General features: G+C 39.3%; 1 protein-coding gene across 1 annotated transcript; it reads left to right on the top strand.

The window, feature by feature from the left end:
• The first annotated feature begins 13,934 nt into the window (after nucleotides 1-13,934).
• Nucleotides 13,935-20,175, top strand: hand2 (heart and neural crest derivatives expressed 2). Its single transcript, XM_026303952.1, has 2 exons — nucleotides 13,935-14,645; nucleotides 19,910-20,175. Exons 1-2 carry the CDS (start codon nucleotides 14,025-14,027, stop codon nucleotides 20,024-20,026), a joined length of 738 nt encoding a protein of 245 aa, XP_026159737.1. The 5' UTR covers nucleotides 13,935-14,024; the 3' UTR covers nucleotides 20,027-20,175.
• The last annotated feature ends 2,375 nt before the right edge of the window (nucleotides 20,176-22,550 follow it).

Here is a 22,550-nt window from a genome sequence, read left to right on the forward strand (position 1 = left end):
ATAATATTCCTGTGCAACTGCAAATGTAGATACATTTTGTAAGGAATGTATTTGATTGTTAGATTATATTCTCATATAACATTTTTTTTAATTAATTATGTTCTACCTTTTACTACAGCAACACCCAGGTTTGATAGGGAAAGTTTGGTGAAGCTGAACATTGCTGCACTTGGAGACCACACCAAGGAGACTACAGTTCAATTCCATTTGAAGCTGCACGTCACTGCATAATAAAACTTTAAGTGAATAAAATTTAAGCTATATCATATATATATATATATATATATATATATATATATATATATGAGTGTGTGTGTGTGTGTGTGAACAGTGTAAACATATGAACACATACACACACACACACACACACACACAGGTTTGCAGACATCAGTGTTCACTTTGGTCTGTCCTGGTCCAACACGATTGGGTCAAACCATTTCAAATGTATTGGCTGTGATAATTATCCTTCATGAGAGAAGAACTTTTTATGCGGCGTGTTGGTAGGATTCCAGAGTGTGAAAGTGGCGAATTTTGATATGGATGGCTTGCCATAAAGATGGAGTATTTTACTACTCTTGAAAATTATCATCATCCGTTTTCTTTCATCGCAACAGCTGCAATGTAAACAGTAGAAATCTGGAATTCACGTCACCAAGTATCTGCCAGGATTTTATCAGGTCGGTGGTTGGTGCCACACATTAGCAAATGGCATCGCATTATATGCTCTGGTTGAACTTAGGCCAGGTTTGTCATTTTTGCTGGACAACTCTGTATTTGATTTGCCAGATTTGTGTTGGAACCTCTGCTGCTCATTTGAGTTGCCAATATCAAATGAATGAGGGGCAGTGTTTATTCAAGCAACACTGCCGTCTGTCTGAATGTAGCCTTAACCTGTTGACCAATCTTTGCAGAGTGCTTCTGGTTCTGTCTTTGGAAAATCGGCTGTGAAACATGAACAAGTGGAGTGTTTTAGATATAACTTAATGTCAAACACCCGCACATCCACCCAGAAAATAAGAAACATCTAATAGCCACAGCTTATTTAATTTTGTGTTGGAATATATACAAAGGGTACAAAGCAGAGAACTGATTAATGGTATTGAAGGGCTGATCAGCAATATCAGCAATATTATTTATAAACCTAATTAGTATTTACTATATAAGAACAATATAAAGTACAGTATCAGTACAGTTAATTCCCTTTGGGGATTAATAAAGTCTATCTATCTATCTATCTATCTATCTATCTATCTATCTATCTATCTATCTATCTATCTATCTATCTATCTATCTATCTATCTATCTATCTATCTAACAAGGTTGATTTAGTGCAAAGAGATGAAAATGTGTGTGTTGCACCAAAGTAATAAACTGACTGAATTCTATTAAGTTAAGATACCTTGAAAACACTTCATATCAACTTTTGGGTTAATCTTTTAGTTATCAACATGCCATGCAGTTTTTCAAAATGTGGTCTTTTGCAGGTTTTTATGCAGAACCTAAAGTTTGCATAAGTACACATGGATGGAAATATACTAGCTGTCTCTTCTCTTGTCTCTCTTGTTATAGTGGAAACTATGTAAGTGTTGGCCATCAGGACAGATGAGCACATAGGATGTTAGGAGTACACCATCAAATACTGGGTGTGTAATTTTCCTTTGCTGCTGCCAAATATCCTCTAAAGCTTAGCCATCAATTTCACATTGTAAAACAGAAAGACAGATGAAACACTAAGTGCAGGAGTGTCTGATTAAAGTCATTTACCAAAAGCTTAAAAAGCAACTGTGTGTGCCAGTGTATATCGTATTTTCAGGACTATAAGTCACTGTATTTTCTCCTCTAGCCTGTAGTGTGACTTATATAGCGAAGCAACTTTTATGTGTATATTTACAGTCATTTTGTCAAATACCATAGGCTAGTAGCATTAGATGCCACGCTTGACTCAACTGAAGATAATACTGTACCACTGAAAAAGTAAAAATGTTTATGTTCAAGCTAAATTATGGCTGTGTCCAAATGCCCTCCCTAATCATTATATAGCGCTAGCGATAAATTCATTTTCACCACCAGATTATTAACATAATAAAATAATTTGAGTTTGAAACAGGAAGTCACCCTAATGGCATCTACGTGCGCCAGCAGCACGTCCTACATCATAATCAGCGACAGAAAAAAAAGTAGTGGGTAAGTGTTCAAAACCGTTAGCTAATTGAGTGCACTATATAGTGATTGAGGAGTTAGGGACTAGGGTGGACATTTGGACACTCATATTGCAACCAGGGCTACCAAGTCTCTTTGCTGTGAGACTTGGCCAGTTCACACGCTCTCACATCATACCTCCGATTTCTCACGCTAAGAATCCCAACATAAATATGCATTTTATATGCAGCTTAACACATACTGTGACTATGCAGGTAACATAGTAATTATGCAAGAGTTTGAAGACTGTTTACACTCTTGGGTAAAGGCAACAAAAACTTTGCTTAATTGCTTGGTTACCACACATAGTCATAGAACTTCTGTCAGTATGTTTGGTGTCTGTAGCATCTAGCTAGTTGTTTTCACAACGTGATGCCCTGCCTTGACCTTTTTTTTGGTAGATCTTTGTAATGGTAGGTCTAACGTAAGAACTTTTACAATGAAGACAGTGTCATCGAACAGACTGAGCAGTGTAACAACAGAAGGAAGTCATTTTTTAGCCCAAAATGCTGTCTTTGAGAAAATGCTAGTCTTGTGAATATGAGCTATTGTAATTTATATAAACAAAAACATACTCCCCAAATGTTTTAATATTGTTTTGCATACACAATATGAATTTAATCCTAAAATGTAATTTAATCAATCAATCAATAAATCAACCTTTAGCACCTTCTCCAGGTCTCTGTGGCTCAGGAAGGGCTTAACCTTTGCAAGGAGGTGGAGATGAAAAAAAGCTTACCTTGACAACAGAGTTAATTTGTTTATGGAAATTTAAGCTTTTGTCTAAGATTACCCCCAAATTTTTGACCATCTAGACCAGGAGGTGCAATACTGGGGAGGTTGGAGGTGCCAAACAGAATACATTCTGTTTTGCTCTTGTTCAAACTAAGAAAAGTCTGTGACAGCCAGGGTTTTGATGTCATCCAAACATCTGTGAATGGATGTGAGTGCATCAGAAGAATGTGAAAGAACTGGCAGATAGATCTGTAAATCATCTGCATACAGATGAAAGGAAACATTGTATTTTGCAATAATAGACCCTATAGGTAATGTACAGAGAAAATGGAACAGGGCCCAAAATAGAACCCTGTGGCACACCAGAGGTCAGGGGAGCTGGAGAGGAGGAAAGGTCACCAATTATAACAGAGAAAATTGTTAAATAGTACCTAATCCACTGTAGCACAGGTCCTTGAAGGCCATCTTCAGTGTGTCAGGAGGATGGAGTGGTCCATAGTATCAAATGCTGCAGTGTAAGGCTTTTTGCATCTGTGTGTTTTAAGGATGTCAGGGAACACTTTAGTTAGTAGTCAGTAGTGAAAAGTATGCAGTAGTCTGCCATTGGCTAAGGTGCCTGATGACTGTGGGGATGAAGGATCTTCTGTATCCTTCAGTAGTGCAGTGCAGTGAGGTGAGTCATCCAATGCAGCTGCTTCTCTGGTTGATCAGGACGTTGTAAAGGCGATGATCAGTGTATTTCAGGATGTCCTCTACCTTTTTCTGTGTGCATCTCTCCACCACAGCCTCCAGTGAGTAAAATGTGTAGCATCTTCCTGCAGACCTCTAAAGACCTAATCCACCTTAGGAAGAAAAGTGGTCTCTGCCCTTGTTTATATAGAACATCTGTGTTCAGTGACCAGTCCAACTTATTGTCCAAGTGCACACTTAGAGATTTGTCAGTTGGCACCACTTCAATGTCCGCACCACAGATGTTGAGTGGACCAATTCACTTTGTCTTCACCCACTTCCTCTCTCACCTAAAATTATATCTTCCAGCTCCAGGTAATCAGCAGTGGGTAAGGTGAGGAAATGTGACAGTATAAACAGGTTTCAGTTCTGATGTAAAAAAAAAAAAGTAGAAACAAATACAGTATTTGCATGAATTAGTTTTTTTTTTTTAGATTTGTTTTCATATCTACTTGTGTTGGTCAGGTCTATATACAATGTGTTTTTTACTTTCAAAATAATTGTAAACTTGGCAGCCCTGCTAAGACAAGTGAAAATGCCCAAAGGAAGAGTGAACAAAGAGCCAGAAAACTCCAGATTTCATAAGGGAGGTAATAAAGTATGCAGCCAAAACGGTCTGAAGTGAGTGTCACCATACAAGCAACCTGAGAGAGGAGGCGGACACACCATTGTATTCTGTTCAACAAGGCTCATTTTGCTAAAAGCGACTAATACTCTGGGCTGACTTATAGTCCAAAAAAATATTGTACATGATTTTTTACTAAGCACCTTCCTCGAGTGCTACTGTCCTGCAGGTTACCTAACTACCCCTGCCCTTCCAGTTTTTGATTGGCTGAACACACTTTATCCAGGTAATCAGCAGTGGTTAGGGTAGGGATATCTGGAAAACAAGCCGGACAGTAGCGCTCAAGGACCAGGGTTGGACATCCCTGGTATATCATCATTCATCCATTGCACCTGCTTCAATAAAGAGAAATTTTTGTTTCATGAATATGAATTTCTAGCAGCATACCATGTCAGTATGTTTACAGATAGATAGAAGACAATTACTATTATAAAGTAAAATATTATGTTATATTATGTCTTAGTAATTGGATTAATCCCAGTTTTGGCAATAATGTGATTTCTGGAAGTGGCTGCCCACTGCTCCGGGTGTGTGTTCACGGTGTGTGTGTGCACTTTGGGTTAAATGCAGAGCACAAATCCCGAGTATGAGTCACCATACTTGGCCACAAGTCACTTTACATTTCACAACTTCACGTTTCTGAAAAAATGTACACAAGAAACACATTTTATCAAGTTAAGATAACCCTCATCTTGGTTTTCTTAAAGGTTTATTGGTGTATTTTTCAACTAATAATTTTTTTTAGATGATATAATCTCAAACATAGGTCTGTCATGTTCAAAGCAATGTATACTGGACCCAAAAGCAGACCAGGCACAGACAGGGTAATCCTGGAAAGTTAATTTATTAAAGCACAGGCAGGGAGAACACACTAGGACAAAATAAGCACTGAAACACAAGGAACAGTACAACAGAACAACAATGCACCAGGGAGTTAATGCAGAGAACCCACATCTGAACCACTCACCACAGGAATATACATACAGAACACAGGGAACCTAATTAGACCCAGGTGGACCCAATGTCCAATAAGGACCAAAGTAAGACTAAAAACATGAAAGACCAGAAACAGGAAGTGCTTTCAAAATAGAATCCAATACCAGGGGCTGTTCTTCTTACGTCTCTAACTCAATTAGCTGGATTTCATTGTTTACGATTTGACATGATCTTGGATTATTTGGTTCTTCAACGCTCATCCTGAAGTTGTTGTCATAGCAACAGGTCGGTAAAATTTATTTCATGTAAACAGGATTAGATTGCGACTTTATAAGTGGAGGTGTTGAGGGAAGTGCGTTGCAGCCATGTCTTTCCCGTTTTTACGAGATTCTTAGAATCTACCAGAGCTTTTAGAATTAATTGCGTTTTGCAGGACCACTACCTGTTTTTGTTTGTTTGTTTGTTTTTTGCTCTGCCTTTTTCCTAGTTGCTGATAAAAACAAACAAGCACATCCTTTCACAGTCTTTTAAAAAAGACTAAGAACAGTATATTTACAGTATATTTTGTAGAATATTCTTGTATTTCACCTTTACTTGCTCCCAAGTTCTAGTGGATCCTGTGGTTGCTCTAATATAAAAGATTAAAATAATTTTAAAAATTAAAAAAGAATAGTACATCAAATATACTGTAATAAGTGATTAAAACGTCTAACACCGTCACTACTTACACATTTAATTTGTCTGCAACTTTTTGCCAACCCTCTCTCCTGGCTTTTGCAGCCTTTGACCTGTTCCCTGATGTTTTAATTAAAGTTTGGAACTTGTCATGGCCGCCCATTAACAGTTCTTGTTCTGTCGCTGAGAAAAAGTGGGCACGCTCTTTGGCCATTGTGGCCAACCATAGCAGCGTTGCTGATCAGTGTTTCTACTATCGATACATAGCCCCTTTTAAACCAGCACACGAACACGCAATGATCTCAGATAACTCAGTCCAACCATACATAAGACACTAGGTAAACTGTTCTATGATGGAAAGGTCATTTGTTTTTCATCAAAACAGGTGTGTATTATAATTATACCATCTGCACGAAAGTACATTGTAATTTTTGCATGTCTATCCATTAACGCAACTGCATGCAGTTCAAACATGTGCTGTGACAGTGTGGAATGATTACCATTGTAGTTTTTACAGAAATGTGGCCAGGCTGCTGATGAAACATCAGATTAATGACAAAGTGTCTGAAATGGCATTTGTCTTGAGGACAGTCATTGACTTAATGCATCCCCCAGCCCCTAGCCATTAACCCTAACTATAACCATCAAAACTAAATGTCTGACTTCATTATAACCAGATCGATAGAGAGAGAGAGAGAGAGAGAGAGAGAGAGAGAGCCAAAATAATACTTTATAAATATTGCCATATGCAAACTGAGCAACACACTGATGGCCTACCACAACAGTCACACACAGTCTAATGTTGTCTCTGTCTAATGTGAAGATGGCCTGCTCTGTCAAGATCATATTAATCTTGAATCCATTCATGTGTGCATGCAACTGAAAGAATGACTGATATGTTGGTTTTAGGTGAAGGTAGAAAAAGAGAGTGTGCGTGTGTGTGTTAAGGACAGAACAGACCAACTTCTGGAAACTCAGAGCTTAGTTTGGACTACTTCTTAATGAGCACCAAATTACCTACACTCACACAGCTGATGTGATCCATTAATCAAGACGTTGAGGTTTTTCTTAATGACAGCCGTTTTCTAGCTGTGATGATTTCAGTCCTTCTGTCTGACTGTTATTGTTGGGAAACCTTAGTATTATTCCACTGTAGTAACAATAGTAGCCTAAGACACTAGGTAAACTGTTCTATGATGGAAAGGTCATCTGTTTTTCACTGTAGCAATTTCTCACCCATGAATAGTTTGTCTCCCAGCCAAATCATTTCTCAGGTGCAACAGTATGGCTCTTGGGTGGTTTATTTTTGCCAACAATTGAGCTCTATATCACAGACAAATACGAAATATTGAGCTTTAATTATACAAACAACTGAGAGCAGTCAAATCAATTCATTGCTAGTTTTGATCTTGCCAAATGATTTGCTGACAGCAAGAAAAAGTCCACAGTCCTAAAACATATGTGTTAGGTTGATTGGTGACTCTAAATTTCACCTTTGTCTCTGCTTACTACTATACTCTCATTGCTGTATTTTGTATACATAATTCATATATTTCTCTTTAGCGTAGCATCCTTTTCCAAGTGTTGTGTGGCGTTCAGGGAGGAGCTGAAACAGGCTCTGGGGGGTCAGAAGGTTCTTCCAGATGACTGGACAGCTACAGCTAAAGTGATCAGGGAGACAGGTAGGACTTGGTGTGCCATCTAGAAAGAAGAAAGCAGATAAGGAGACTTGGTGGTGGAATGAGTTAGTTCAGGAGTGTGTTAAGAGGAAAAGGTTAGCTAAGAAGAAGTGGGACACCGAGAGGACAGAGGAGAACAGACAGGAGTACAGGGAGATGCAGTGTAAAGTGAAGGAAGAGGTGGCAAAGGCCAAACAAAGGGCATATGAGGATTCGTATGATAGGTTGGACACTAAGGAGGGAGAGGTGGATTTGTACAGTTGTGGAAACTACAGAGGAATAAAGCTGATGAGTCACACAATGAAATTATGGGAAAGAGTAGTGGAGGCTAGGCTGAGGTCAGAAGTGAGCATTTGTGAGCAGCAGTATGGTTTCATGCGGAGAAAGAGAACCACAGATGCAATATTTACTTTAAGAATGCTGATGGAGAAGTACAGAGAAGGCCAGAAGGAGCTGCATTGTGTCTTTTAAGATTTGGAAAAACCGTATGACAGGGTGCCGAGAGAAGTCTGGAGTGGCAGAGAAGTATGTTCGAGTGGTGCAGGACTTGTATGAGAGCTGTAAGACAGTGGTGAGGTGTGCTGTAGGGGTGACAGAGGAGTTCAAGGTGGAGGTGGGACTGCGCCAAGGATCAGCTTTGAGCCCTTTCTTGTTTGCTGTAGTGATGGACAGGCTGACAGATGAGGTTGGACAGGAATCTCCATGGACCATGATATTTGCAGATGACATTGTCATCTGTAGTGAGAGCAGGGAGCAGGTGGAGGAAAATCTAGAGGTGGAGGTTTGCTCTGGAAAGGAGAGGAATGAAGGTTAGCCACAGTAAAACAGAGTACGTGTGTAAATGAGAGGGACTCAAGTAAAACGCTGAGGTTAGAGGGAGTAGAGGTGAAGAAGGTGGAGGATTTTAAGTACCTAGGGTCAACAGTCCAGAGCAACGGAGAGTGTGGAAAAGAAGTGAAGAGACGTGTGCAAGCAGGTTGGAACGGGTGGAGGAAAGTGTCAGGTGTGATGTGTGACAAAAGAGTGTCAGCGAGAATGAAAGGAAAGGTGAACAAGACAGTGGTGAGACCAGCAATGTTGTCTGGTTTAGAGACAGTGGCACTGAGAAAAAGACAGGAGGCAGAGCTGGAGGTAGCAGAGCTGAAGATGTTGAGGATCTCTCTGGGAGTGATGAGGATGGATAGGATCAGGAATGAGGACATCAGAGGGACAGTGAATACATTGGTAAAAGGATGCTGAGGTTAGAACTGCCAGGAAGGAGGCCTAGAGAAAGACCAAAGAGGAGGTTCTTGGATTTAGTGAAGGAGGACATGAGGATAGTTGGTGTGGGTGAGGAGGATACAGAGGATAGGGTTAAATGGAGGCAGATGATTCGCTGTGGAAAAGAAGAAGATTGCATCCTCTTCCACCCTTATGTCAAAATGTCTACTTGGACAAAACCAATATCAATGCTGTAATATCAGGATATCATAATGCCTCTGCAGTGTGTCACTAGAGAAACAACAGAACCTAATGTCATCCTGTGCATTCTCAAGAGGGGTCTTTCCTCAGGACACAGTTTGCTTTAAAAATAATAATAATACTAATTGAAAAATAAAATAATGTGGTGTTCATTCTGACCAGCATCTTTTTATTGTTGTTTCTAATAAACATTTCAGCTACTAGGCTTTTGACCTTTCAGTCTTGTTTTCGTACACAATTGAAATATTGCCATTATTACTATTCACTGTCGCCTACATTGGTACAAGTATGTGTAGGTGAAATGTGGATAGTGTTGCAGACTGTCCCGTGATGGTCAACATCAGTGGATCGTTTTTTTTTTTTTTTTATTCTTACCACTTGCTGGTTATTATTAAAAGTGTACCAGAATATGATGTTTGCAACCCATAAAGTCAGCTGAGCTCAGCACATGACTGTGTAGAGTTTCACTATATTTATAATTGAGTCCAGGCAGCAACAACAGCACTTCACTCTGAAAAGAAACTTCCGCTGCTCTGGAATGTACCTGCACGTCATCACACAGCTTGTCACACACACACACACACACACAGTTTTACTTTCTATCTGTTTTGCACAAATGCACACATACACAACCACATATATGGCCCTGCTACTCTGTCAGGTTTATTTATACAAAGGAGGAATGGCTGAGATCAGAGGAGAGGGCACATGGAGAAAGAGATTTTTGTGTGTGTGTGTGTGTGTGTGTGTGTGTGTGAGTGAGTGAGTGAGTGAGAGAGAGAGAGAGAGAGAGAGAGAGCGAGCAAGAGAGAGAAGGGGAGAGCTCAGGAGTCTGACCGACTGACCTACAGTCTAATTATGTATCATTATCAGGAGACACAAACCGATCTAAATTACTGCAACAGCTCCCATTCACATAGATGGATTACACAGAGCAGGCCAACACACACACAAACACACACATCGAATGCAGCCCCCCACTCCCCAAATTCTCTGCTCCCACCCCCCATTCAACACTTAAACAAATATAAATCATATGCCTTCCTCACAGAGAATTCCTCGGCACATTCTACAACCCCCATTCTCTCTTCTAGATCTGTCTCCCATACAACTAAGGGAAAAACACAGGGCACTTAGAATTTTATAATTTGAAATGACCATATAAATGTATAAAACCATTTAGAACCGTACCAGCTGTCTTGTATATTTATGCTGAAACTTGTACTTTGAGCCAGTCTTTATCACTTATAATAATTTCTGATTTAAAGGGGTTTTTTAAAGTTTTTGTCACCACCACAATAATCACAGGTTTCAGGTATTGCTAACTTACAATTAAATGAACACAACATTTAGGCAATAATCATAAAACCAGGTTTACAACAGACATCTATGTAGTTGAGAATCCATTGACCCCACAACCATATGCAAGCCCATGTCTATATATGAGTTTTGCTTACAGAAAAAAACAGAAAAGACTACAGCACAAATATTCAAATATGTCCTTTTTTCCATATTAGACAATATTATCACTGTTATGGGCATTGATCTGTAAATTTAATGAAAAGACACTTATACACATTCTGCTGAACATTCAATATACAGTATAAAGGCGTCTAAATATGGTAAATGGTCTTATACTTGTATAGCGCTTTCTATACTCAAGTGCACTCAAAAATGCTTTTACACTATTTGCCCACTCACCCATTCGCTCACACAATCGCTCACACACTCATACACTCATGGAACAGCCACCAGGGCCAACTTGGGGTTCAGTGTCTTGCCCAAGGACACTTTGACCCATGGGCCAGCAGAGCCAAGGATCAAACCACCCACACTCTGGTTCATGGTTGACCTGCTCTACCTCCTGAGCAAAGTTGCCCTTAATATTACAAACAAATTCTGATTATATATGTTTTATACATTTTGAGCTACATTTATAATTCTTGACTTTGCTTTGCTGCCAAACAACCAACTTCAAGTCAATCCATTGTTTTGGCTCAGTCTCGTAACTCTTTTCAATTCAAATTTCTCTGTATGCTACCTGCCCAGGACCAAATGACAGTCAAGCTTTACAGTTGGCAGCATTTATTAACTAAAGCAACTGCAAGATAGTCCTAAGGTGGACACTAACATGGCTTCAAATAAACAATAATATTGATCTGTATTTGCTGCCTGTGTAAATAAGCAAATATTTACTATTACTATTTACATCTATTTATGACATTTTCAAGTACAAAAAGTGGGGGTTAACCCCAGAAAGTCCTCTGGACCGACAACATACCGTTTCTTCTGGCCAGGCAGCTGATCTTTTTGTACTGTGGACATAGGCTAGTTATGTTCAAGACCTTGCTTCACATTAACATCTGCAAGAATAACTACCGTCTAGAACCAGGCCTAAAATCCAAATGCATCACTTCTAAGCATATTGGAGCTGTGAAAATGATAACTGAAGAGAGGGGATTTGGTATGATGCATGCATACAAACAAATAAAAATGCATAAAATGGCCTTAGGTAGCGTCTTCAGGAGTTCTTAAGGGTTTTACTATTCCAGATATTCTGGAAGTCTCTTCACACTTGTCCTTGAATGAGGTTTCTTAAGTCTTCAGGCACCTCCATGAGGTGCATGGAGCACAGCTCTCTCTTCTGATAGCAAAACGGATATTTGTATTCTAACAATCAGAAATACTTAAGGAAGGTAACTAGAAAACTGTTTTAAGATATGAACTAGATTGGTTTGCTTATTTATCCTTCTGATTTTGATGACACAGTTCTAAGTGTAGCTCTCTCACACTCTCCTTAAGGTGGAAATAGTCATTAAAACTGAAAATATAGATCAACTCTGATATATATATTTATATTCATCCACATTTGAGTAAATATTTGTTGTGGGCTATATTATTATGCCTAATAACATGAAAATAATTAAAGTAGCCTAATATAATAATATATGGCAACTTATGTCAAAACAACAAATGAAAACGTTGCCAGTGATAAAATGTGTTCAAAACGCCTATTTTAAGGTTTAACTGCTCCGGAGAGGCAGCGGATTTTATGTCAAAAGAAATGTTCAACTCGCAACCAGGCCCTGATATTTTTCCTGTTACCAGTCACATAAACTTTAATTTTGAAGGTTTGTTAAACCATAGTGCTAAACGCTAAACAGCCGTTTTAAAACTGTCTGGAATGTGGTCTCAATGCCATATATTTTAAACTTTTCATAACGCGTACCTTATTATTATTATTTTTATTATTATTATTATTATTATAAAATCAATTCCTATTGGGACACAGAAACGTCACGTTAATAAGTTAAAACGTAGTATTATTTGCTGTTGTTTTAGATAGACCTGATCTATTGTCTCCAGTATATAGCTTTAATTTGGTGTCAGTTTACTTCTTTGAAAAGTGAAAGCAGCAATAAGTAATTTAAGGAGGACTGCAAATGTAATTTCACCCGCATAAAACTGTACAACTATGTTACCATGTTGCAAAAATAATCTCCTAATTCATATTTTGCAGATATTGACTCCCTTTCAGACGGCTGGGCTGTCTCATTATTTACAGTAATTCTAGTCTTAAAGGCCCATTGAAGAGGCATTTAGAAACTATTTCACTGCACGCATATACACAATTTCCGGATATGTCTCCCAGCGACTATAGGATTTTATTTACAAGCACATAAAAACCACAATGATAAATGATCAAATAAATTCGGTTTTTTTTTTTTTTCATTTTCATCTAAACATAAATTAATAATCAGGTCGCGGAATTTTATGCTCCACCCATCTTGCAATGTACTAGAGTGCGTGCGATACTAAAATTCCCCGAATTTATTAGCAATGAAATAAATGTAATATTTAAGTCCAGAAACCTGATATGCATTGCACGCGATTGTTTCTATCGTAGTGTGACTATTGGCATCATGTCAAAGAAATGCCCCCGGATACGTCAAACTGAGGACACAGATGTGGCTATATCAGGAACACCACTGCTGATCAGAATGCATGATGAAATTCCCCAAAAACCACTTGTCCAGTCTGGCCTCTCCAGGCACACACTTAAATGCATCAAAGCAGTGCGACTTTTTCAGGTCTGAGGACATGATGGAGGCGGTCACATAAGAAGTATCTGGGTACCAACAATCTGCAGGCTAAATACTAACCAACCTGTTATGTGCCACATTTGAACAATTACGTAAATGTATCGTGATTTTTTGTTGTTGTTGTTGTTAAAATAAATAAATAAACCCCTTAAAACGTTCCTCTTGTGCATGAAACTGCTAATGCTACAAACAAAAACATGATCATCTCAATGTAATCTTCATCTTGTAATAGTTTCTGCGCGTTTGGGGTGTGTTACGCGCGGGTGTGCGCGCCAGTAGGTCTACTTCGTAGGGCCATTCACATTAAAGACAACGGGGAGGGGGGGTTGATGGAGGCTGCAAAGCCTGTTTCTCCTCCCCGGTAGTAAAGATGACGTAGTCTCCTAAATCACGAAGATTGTCTCTCGCTCCCTCTCATAGGCCTACACTCAAGCTGGCTTTACATTATCTCAGTAGCCTATTAACTAGTCAGTACCAAGTCCCTGCACAGACTGGCTTTACGGCTGACAGCTGCTAACTGGCTCACAGAGAAGATGAAGTGCAGAGGAAAAAAGGAGGGAGAGGCCTAGGCACTGTAACTTTCTGAAAGAAGACCGGTCTGTGACTTTATAACGAAAGAAAGAGGAGCAATGTCTTAGAGGAGAAGGGGGTGTTTGGACAGAACCAAGCGGCCTACAGGGCCATATAACTATCCCGGATTTAAATCGCGGCTGTACGGGATTCAACCGTGACCGCGACGGTCGGTCGTCCGGCCCGGAAGACTGCTCAAGATGCAAACGTCTGCGCTGGCAAACCGTTAAAGCGTGAAGGCGAACCTCGAGGATCCGAGAAGAACCTGCGTGTGTTGGGTGAGCGCAGGAGTGCGTGTTTGTGTGTACCACAATGAGCCTCGTCTCGGGCTTCCCTCACCACCCGGTCATGCACCACCACGACAGCCACCACTATTCCTTGCATGCAGCGGCGGCCAGTCGGTGTCACGAGGACACCGGTGCTCCTTCTTACTTCACGAGCTGGCTGATAAGCCACGCGGATATGTCTCCCAGCGAGTACAGCCTCGCGCCCGGCTACAGCCCAGAATATCATGGCAACAGCGGCGGTGGGTCTACCGGCGGCTTAGACCACCACCATCACCATCACCACCACTATGGACCCGGCGGCTTGGTTCCGGGGCCCGGCACCATCTCCATGAACGGTGCTACGGTTGCTATGCACCACCACCATCACACACATCCTCGGACCGTGAAGCGAAGACCCACGGCCAACCGAAAGGAGAGGCGGCGGACCCAAAGCATCAACTCGGCTTTTGCGGAGCTGAGAGAGTGTATCCCAAACGTCCCGGCTGACACTAAGCTGTCTAAGATCAAGACATTGCGACTGGCCACCAGTTACATCTCCTACCTGATGGACATCCTAGACAAAGATGGACAACACGGAGACACGCAGGCATTCAAGGCCGAACTGAAAAAGACGGAGGGTCGGGAGGAGCGGCGGAAGAGAGAAGCGGTAAGAGCGCGTTTAGGCTACTCCTGAACTCATATGAAATGTTTTAGTTCTGAAATAAAATATCACCAAAGGAGGATCTGGTTTTCTGAAAGATCTTTGAGCAACGAAAGAGCAATAGCCTAATCGAATAACAGTCGGCTCATTTACCTTAGCCTATTCCAAAATGCCTTCTCTGACTAGCCGAGGTCACCTCGGCTCTAAAAGCAGCATTGGCGTATAAAACTTAGCTGATATTTGCGTAACAGACGCTGGTTCTTTCAGATGCACTTTAAAAGTGTGTGTGTGTGTGTGTGTGTGTGTGTGTTTATGTTTGTGTGTGTTAGGTAACGTCCAAGGGCCTTACTGCAGTTTATGCGATGAAGCAATAAACAGATTAAAACAATAGCAAACTTTAACACGGATTGTAAACTAATCTAAACAGCTTTGGTAGCTAATTGCAGTCAAGTATTTTTATTTTGACTGTAGTCATGTCAATTTACCATCTTCTGTTCTGAAATGTAATTAGACTATTACCTGTTATCTCTTAATTGTTCATCTCCTGAAAATTACCGTCTGAAAATCATAGTAAATATCTTCTCTTCATTGTAGGGGTAGTCGCTATATTAGCAGGCCAGTATGAAACATTTGTAACATAAACACTAATTTTTTTAATTTATTGTTTTCTTTATTGTTAAAGATCTATTAGTCACAGAATGGTAGCCTATACACTCTCACATTTGAAAACAAATACTCCAATATCTATGAAAACATTTTGGTGTACGTATAGAATTTATAAAATCTGTGGTATTTATTGTAGAATTATTCCTTTATTATTTTCTGCAAATTTCTCGTGAAACGCTATTTGTTATGTATGAAAATACAGGCTAATGCTGCGGCATGTCAACAGTATTTGTACAGGATCCTGCCAAGGGTACGTTTAAAGGTCGTGGTTAACAACGCCTTTAACATTTTGCGATGTGCAAACGAGGTCACAGCCACATTTTTGAAAAGAAGCATTATGATGACTAGATGCTACTGCATGGCCGTGAAAGCATTTTCACCTGCATCATGACAAAATGCTTTAATACCCCAAATAAAACTTTAAGCATGAGTTTGTGGAGGCCTGATCCGATCGGGATTCTCTAATAAGCCACAGATATTTTGCTTGACTGACTTTATCTAATTTAAAAGAAGAAGACAGAAGAAACACGAAGTTAAAATAGTCAGCTCTTCGGAAGGCTTAACAATGCACAGATACAGAATGTAAATTAGAAAACACAGGCTAGGCCTATTAATATTTACTTGTTTTTTTAATACGCAAGTACCAGTATCGGTCATCCAAGGACCGATACTCGTCGTCTGTCTATGCGTTTAGATCTCCAAAACCAGCTTTGACATTACTTACAATGCTCAGCTGAGTGATGAGGCTGGAGACCCAGCACAATACGCTAAAACAGCCACGTTACATGGGGGAGAAAAAAGCGAAGAGCAACACGGTCCTACACTGTGCAGGAATTAAACACACAAACATTTGAACGGAGGGTCCATTTATGGAGAGGATGACTTAAAACCCTATGAGGCATAGTGGGTTCTTGCTAAAGAGAGCAAACAGTATAATGTAAAATGGAAATGTGTTTACCTACTTTTTGTATTGGCCTCATGACTCCATAACCATAGATGACTAAAGGTAAAGAATCATATTTCCTCTTACACTGTACGCAAATATAACAGAAATATTTTCTACAATAGTCAGACAGTTTGGAGCCAGTTAGGGACAAGTTAATTCACATAGACCCACTATTGTTCCTAGCAACCTGTTGCAGTGGTTTTCATCAGTACAGGTCACCGTTTTATCCACTGTCTTTGGTTATGCTGATCACAGCTTTACATGGTCCGGCACTGCCAAGGATTCATTGCTTTTGAGATTTAAACTGCTCTTACTTTAGTTTTCCATTCAAAAAAGGCCAGTTGATCCACATACACCAGCATAAACCAACACATGCTCTCAAACCCAGTAGCTACTAGTATCAATTTGCTGCTTTTTTATTTATGTTTGAGTTGTCCTCTTTACAATTGCTGTCTAATAGGCCTAATTTATGTTTTTTTTTTTACTACTGCATATTAACACAACTAAGCATTATGTCATTCTTTATACATGCTTTGATTAAACTAGCTCATGAGAATAGGTCAGAACAATAATTATTTCCTGCCTGCTGTCTAATGTGATGCCTTTAGAAGGTGAGATGCATAATGGAAGGCAGAAAGCATTTTCCCCCCACAAATCAGTATGTTGTGCTGTTGTCAAATGTCATGCGTGTGTGTGTGTGTGTTCATTGTAGTTAGGAAAAGCATGTTTGTCCTTTGTCTGTTCTTTTATTGCACCACCAAGTGAATTCAGCTGCACTGCAGTGTTTTTTTTTTTTTTGTTTTGTTTTTTTGTGATTGGTTACAGCCATGGTTTTTCTTTGGCTTGTGATTTTCTTTTGGAATAATGTAGTTTCCAAGTCCAATTTGTGCAAAACTGTCTTCAGAGAGGCAGGGATTGGATGCTGTTGTATTTTATCTAACAGATCTATTTAGGTCAATTTAATTTTTTTTAGAGTAGCCTTTGGCTCTCGCTATTAATAGGATTTATTTTTAAATTTCATCTCTACATTTATTTTTTTCATAAGTGCAGCATCAAACTAACTACGGATGTAAATTTGGATAATTGGATTTATAACACTGGAAAATGAAGAAAGAAGAAAAATAAATGAGTAATTGTGCACCACAAAGAAGTGGGACTGGAAAGTGATATCGCAAATACATGGCAGTAGACTTCAAAATCAGTATAAAGTCTCAAACAAAAATAAAATCCCTGTTATATAAAAATAACAATCGTGTGGAAAATATACAAGAAGATGTACTGGCTCTTGGCTTGTTTAGTGGAAGTGATGGGGCATTACCTGCTAAGAGCATTGTAAACCCATTGTTTTTAATGATATTTTTTATCATTTCAGAAAGTTATAGAACCGTTTTTAGGTTTTATGACTTAGATGAACATTTTGGATATTTGTCAAATGATTATATGGCCTGAAAATGATCTGTGTGATTGTTTGTAAGTCATAAAATTAAATCAAATTAAAAGAAATTTAAGTAAACCCACTGCTCTGTGCTTTTTGTTCTGAAACGAGCACAGCACATTGCTTAGATCATGAGTCCACTTATTATGTATTCTTATAATAAAGTTCCTTTAAAAATACCACAACAATATAACTGCGGATTATCATGTGCTAAAGTATTCTGCATAGTTTATTTATTTTGTCCAGACCCTTCTTGTGCCTGCAGTACCTGTGCACGCGTTCTGAAGACAGCACTCTCATTTTATTGGACCTTAAAGCTTTATTAACATAATGAGATCGCAGTCAGGTCGATTTTTAGAGTTAGGCCTATACCTGACCCCATACAGAACTTTTTATTCTGCATTGCTGCTCACCTCTCTTTTATTAAATTCGTATGGTCCTGTCTTTGTTTTTCTTTCAGTTAAATTTACATCATATGGGGAAATGAAAGTATAATGTTTGACAAAACATTCAAATGTGTTATGCGTTAATGTATAACGCATAATTAAATGTATCAAGTATAAAACTAACTACCAACCGTAAGCAACAGTTAGTTGGACTTGATATGTTTATCTGGTAGTGGTATTGCAGGTGACGCCTTCCTCTGACAAATAAAAAACGCCTGCATAAAGACAATAGCCTGCTTCAAAGTCCCACTCAAGTTCAAATATAGGCTAATATGTTACTTTTTGCCTCCAGCATTGAATCGGATGGATAGTGAATGATGGTGTGTTTACTGAACTGAAGAGTGGTTCACCGCTTCGAAATTAAGGCCTGTCGGTGAACGCAAGACAACTGAACTGGTGTGAATCCTGGAGAGCTAGTCTTTCATCGTGGATAGACGAACTGAAAAGGATGAGAAAAGTCACCGTCGTTGGAATAATAGCAGAATGGTGTCAGTGCGTCACCAAACACAACACAGTTATGACACAAAGTGAATTCATGTCGTTAAAGCTATAAACGTCGTATTGGAAAAAAATGTGGAAAACGCAAATCTTAACAAATGGACGTGTAGGCTAGGAAGAAATATTATATATCAGTATAAATATTAAATACAAAAACACAGTCAACAACAATAATGCAAGACAGAAATGTTATTATCAGCAGATTTTGCGGTAGACCTATATGATTAAATCTGAAGTGGTCTGCATGTTTATATTTATCTTTAAGATTTAAAGCTATTTCTTAGGTCCTGCGATGGACTGATGACCTGTCCAGGGTGTACCCCTGCCTTTCACTCAAAGAGAGCTGGGATAGGCTCCAGCAGGTCCCCGTGACCCTGGTTAGGGATAAGTGGTTCTAGATAATGGATGGATGGATGAATGGATATTTCTTAGATGATTCTGCTTTGCAACATGAACTAATCTACTTACGATCATTTTCCTTGTTTTACAAGAAAGTACACACTGACATATACAAACGGGCAGATTTGATCATTTTACTGTTTTTATTAGTATTAATCAAACTGTAGAGAAAGTAGTCATTAAAAGATGTCAATTCACGAATATATGTTATATCCAAGTAGCTACTGGAGACATACACATCTGAAAGTGTGGATTTTATAAACACTGAGATATTTACGTTTCCTCAACTCTAGACCTATAGAATGTGTGTGAACTGCAGTGTTAACCAAAAGTGGACTACAGTAACTGGGTTTGGCCTAGAGGGAAACTGATGCCTGTATGAGATAGATCTAATCTGCTCCTGCAGCCTGCTGATCACTCCCGGGTATATCTGTCTGTCTGTCACATCATGCTGCTTTTCAACTCATTACGTGATACACGTTTTGACCTGTGCATGTGACCAGTGACTAGTGTGTTTATTTTATCAAAACAGTTTGTTACTTTATGCATTATTGCAGATGTATTTTTTTTACTGTTGTATTAGAATGTACTTAGAATGCAATATTAGGTATACGAAACGGGAATTTTTGTTTTTGGGTCTGTGTTATAAAAATTCTTATCAAGGGGCTAATAACCTATTTATTATTAACCTAAACTTTGTGACAGAAACGAAAAATAAAAGATTTCATGACGAGAAAGACTACTGTGAATCTCTATTAGCCATTTTCTATAGCCTATTATAAAGTATTCCAAACAGCGATGATTAGAGTATTAATATATGCAGATGGAAGGATATTGTAGATATACACTACAAATAACGATAAATGTCATGTGTGTGCAGGTGGAGATCCCTAAAACAAATTCATCATCCTCGTGCGCTTCATCAGCAGGCGATAAGAAGAGTAAAGGACGGACAGGGTGGCCTCAACATGTCTGGGCTCTGGAACTCAAACAGTAGTGTCCCTCTCTTCTTCAAGTGTATAGCAATCTTTCCTTCCTCCAGCTCTGTACTCAGCGAGAGTGATGGTACACTAATGACGCACTCTGACGCCCTGTAAGGACAGCCATCATCACCTCTCCAGACCTGGAGGCTGTTATCCTCCCACGGACCCGTGGACGCTCAGTAATCTCGTGTTGCTTCGTTCATTTGCCATGAGACGCGAGGACAGTGACAGTTTTGGACAGTTTACTACTACTTTGCTCTTTGCTCCTGGTAAAACATAATGGTGACGCTTTATTTTATGGGTGGTGAAACACAAATCATTTTTCAAATAGTGCCAAAAGAAGGTCTCTGGAAAGAAAGTTACCCTAGGCCTTAAGGTAATACGTTCCAGTAAGAATCAAAATGAATTAAATTCCCACATGAAGGTCACTGTGGTTTGAAAAGAACATTTTTATTGGAAATGCATCTTTAAGTAAATAATAAAGACAGCACAGTTAACAACACAGTTAACCATCTGACGTTACCAACGTAACTTCAGATGGTTATGTTGGTTTACAATGTAACTTCAGATTTATGGCTCCCCCACCGTCCCTTAGTTTTCCACACTTTTGTGCTATAGTTAGGATTTAACACTGAAACTTGGCATTATCTCTAAACATTACCCTAAGAGGAAAAAACAGGAATTACATATTCCATGGTCATTTTTTTATTTAACTGAAAAAAAAAAAACTTAAGCAAACACAAAGCTACGCGTCATCAAATAGAAATCTTGCAAATGTTTTGTCAATCGTTATTTCCCTGCAATTTAATAGAGCCGTATTTCATGTCAGGGAAAGGCTAATTTAAACTTCAGTAAGCCTGTCCGTTAAAGGGATTCAGGTGGTGCGGTCAGTGAGATTAATATAATACGTTTTCTATAGGGCTAGGTAAAAAAAAACTGACCTCTCGAATAAACGGGATCTACTGTTATATTCCTCACGCGTCCAGCATAGCTAACATCAGATACCTTGGATTTGTTGAAGCCCGCAGTTCAATGAAACGGACGCGGTTTGGTGGATGGGACCTAGGCCTGTACCTCGAATTGAGAGGAGCGTAGCCTCTTCACTGATGTTCTACCTGACGTAGATTGTTAACGAAGTGCGCCTAAGGCTCACTTTGTGTGGATGGGAACAGACAGACCTGAGAACAGGTGAAAACATTTCACTCGCTCTCTTTTTTTCTGGAAACACCCAACCGCACCCCCACCCTCCAACCACCCCCACCCCTACACACAGGTTGCTTTCGTGCTGTCTGCTTTATTTAACAGAATATATTTATATGCAATGTGGCCGTTGGAAGGACCAACAGAGCCATCTCACTGACTGACAACGGACCTTTAGTGGCTGAAAGGACGTGACGCAGCCCACGTTCTGTCTTTTCTCTCCAACTTTGAGTTGTAAATGTCGTGACGTCACGGTGATGACAAAGTGTCCATATTGTGGTGTGAAAATGTGGTGGAAGTCTAAATAATACTTATTGTGGGATGTAAACAGTGTCATGAATTTAATAAACCACCACCTGGTTACACTGTAACTGATGCAGTCTGGTTCTGATTTCTTACCTTTTAGTTGGTGGAGCAGTGTCCGGTTCAAACTCACTTCATATTGTGAATGATTCAGACGTAGATCCTGGAAATGCTAATGTTATTTCCCTTGGTATATTCTACAGTGAGTGCAAATCTCCAAATGTAAGCTATGGAGTATTTCGAAAATTCAATTACTAGGTGTTGTGCATCTTTCAGACCACAAGAGTGCAGGGCACACCAGCAGGACATACCACTATAGAATGGAAATTAAACAATATGCATCTTTTTATTTTTGTTTTCTAGAAAAGGCTAACAGTTCATTTTTTTTATTTTAACATTTGTGATAATTGCATATTTGTTTACAGTAAATGAAAATATACTATACATACTCATATGTTATAGCTATCATGACAATAGCAGTTTCGTAGCTAAATATAATTATTTAAATCAAAATACAAAATAATTATTAACTCTAAAAGGCAGTAAAAGTTGTGTAACTTAACAAAACTGCAACAGTGAGTCTCGAAAACCAGCACAAGGGGAATCACCAGGATATCCACAGGCTGATAAACATCAAGTCTGTGACCTGGCAAGCCCAGAAACTCCTAGGTGGTCTTTTGAGAATTCTGTGGCATCTGGGCTGCAGTTTGCCAGTACAAGAAGTGTGGAGGGCAACAAGCCTATATGGGTTTGTAGTAGGCTACTAAATAGTCTCAGCAGCAAGTACATACAGTTACGTTAAGTCCCAAGAGAAAAGCGTGCCAGTCCCTCTCCACTTGTACTGCCTAAAGCCCACATTGTCACATAGGACTCAATTTAGTTCTTAACTCTATTTTTGGTTGTAATGCTTTTTGTCTGTGAGTTTCTCAGCTAAGCAGGTAAGAGGAATTGACTTCCAAATATGACTGCCTCTGGGAAACAGCACATAGCACTGCTAAACTCAATTTATATCAAACTCACAAAAATACGACTAGG

The sequence above is a fragment of the Mastacembelus armatus genome, chromosome 1 (assembly GCF_900324485.2).
Source record: "Mastacembelus armatus chromosome 1, fMasArm1.2, whole genome shotgun sequence".
NCBI classification, from domain to species: Eukaryota; Metazoa; Chordata; class Actinopteri; order Synbranchiformes; family Mastacembelidae; genus Mastacembelus; species Mastacembelus armatus.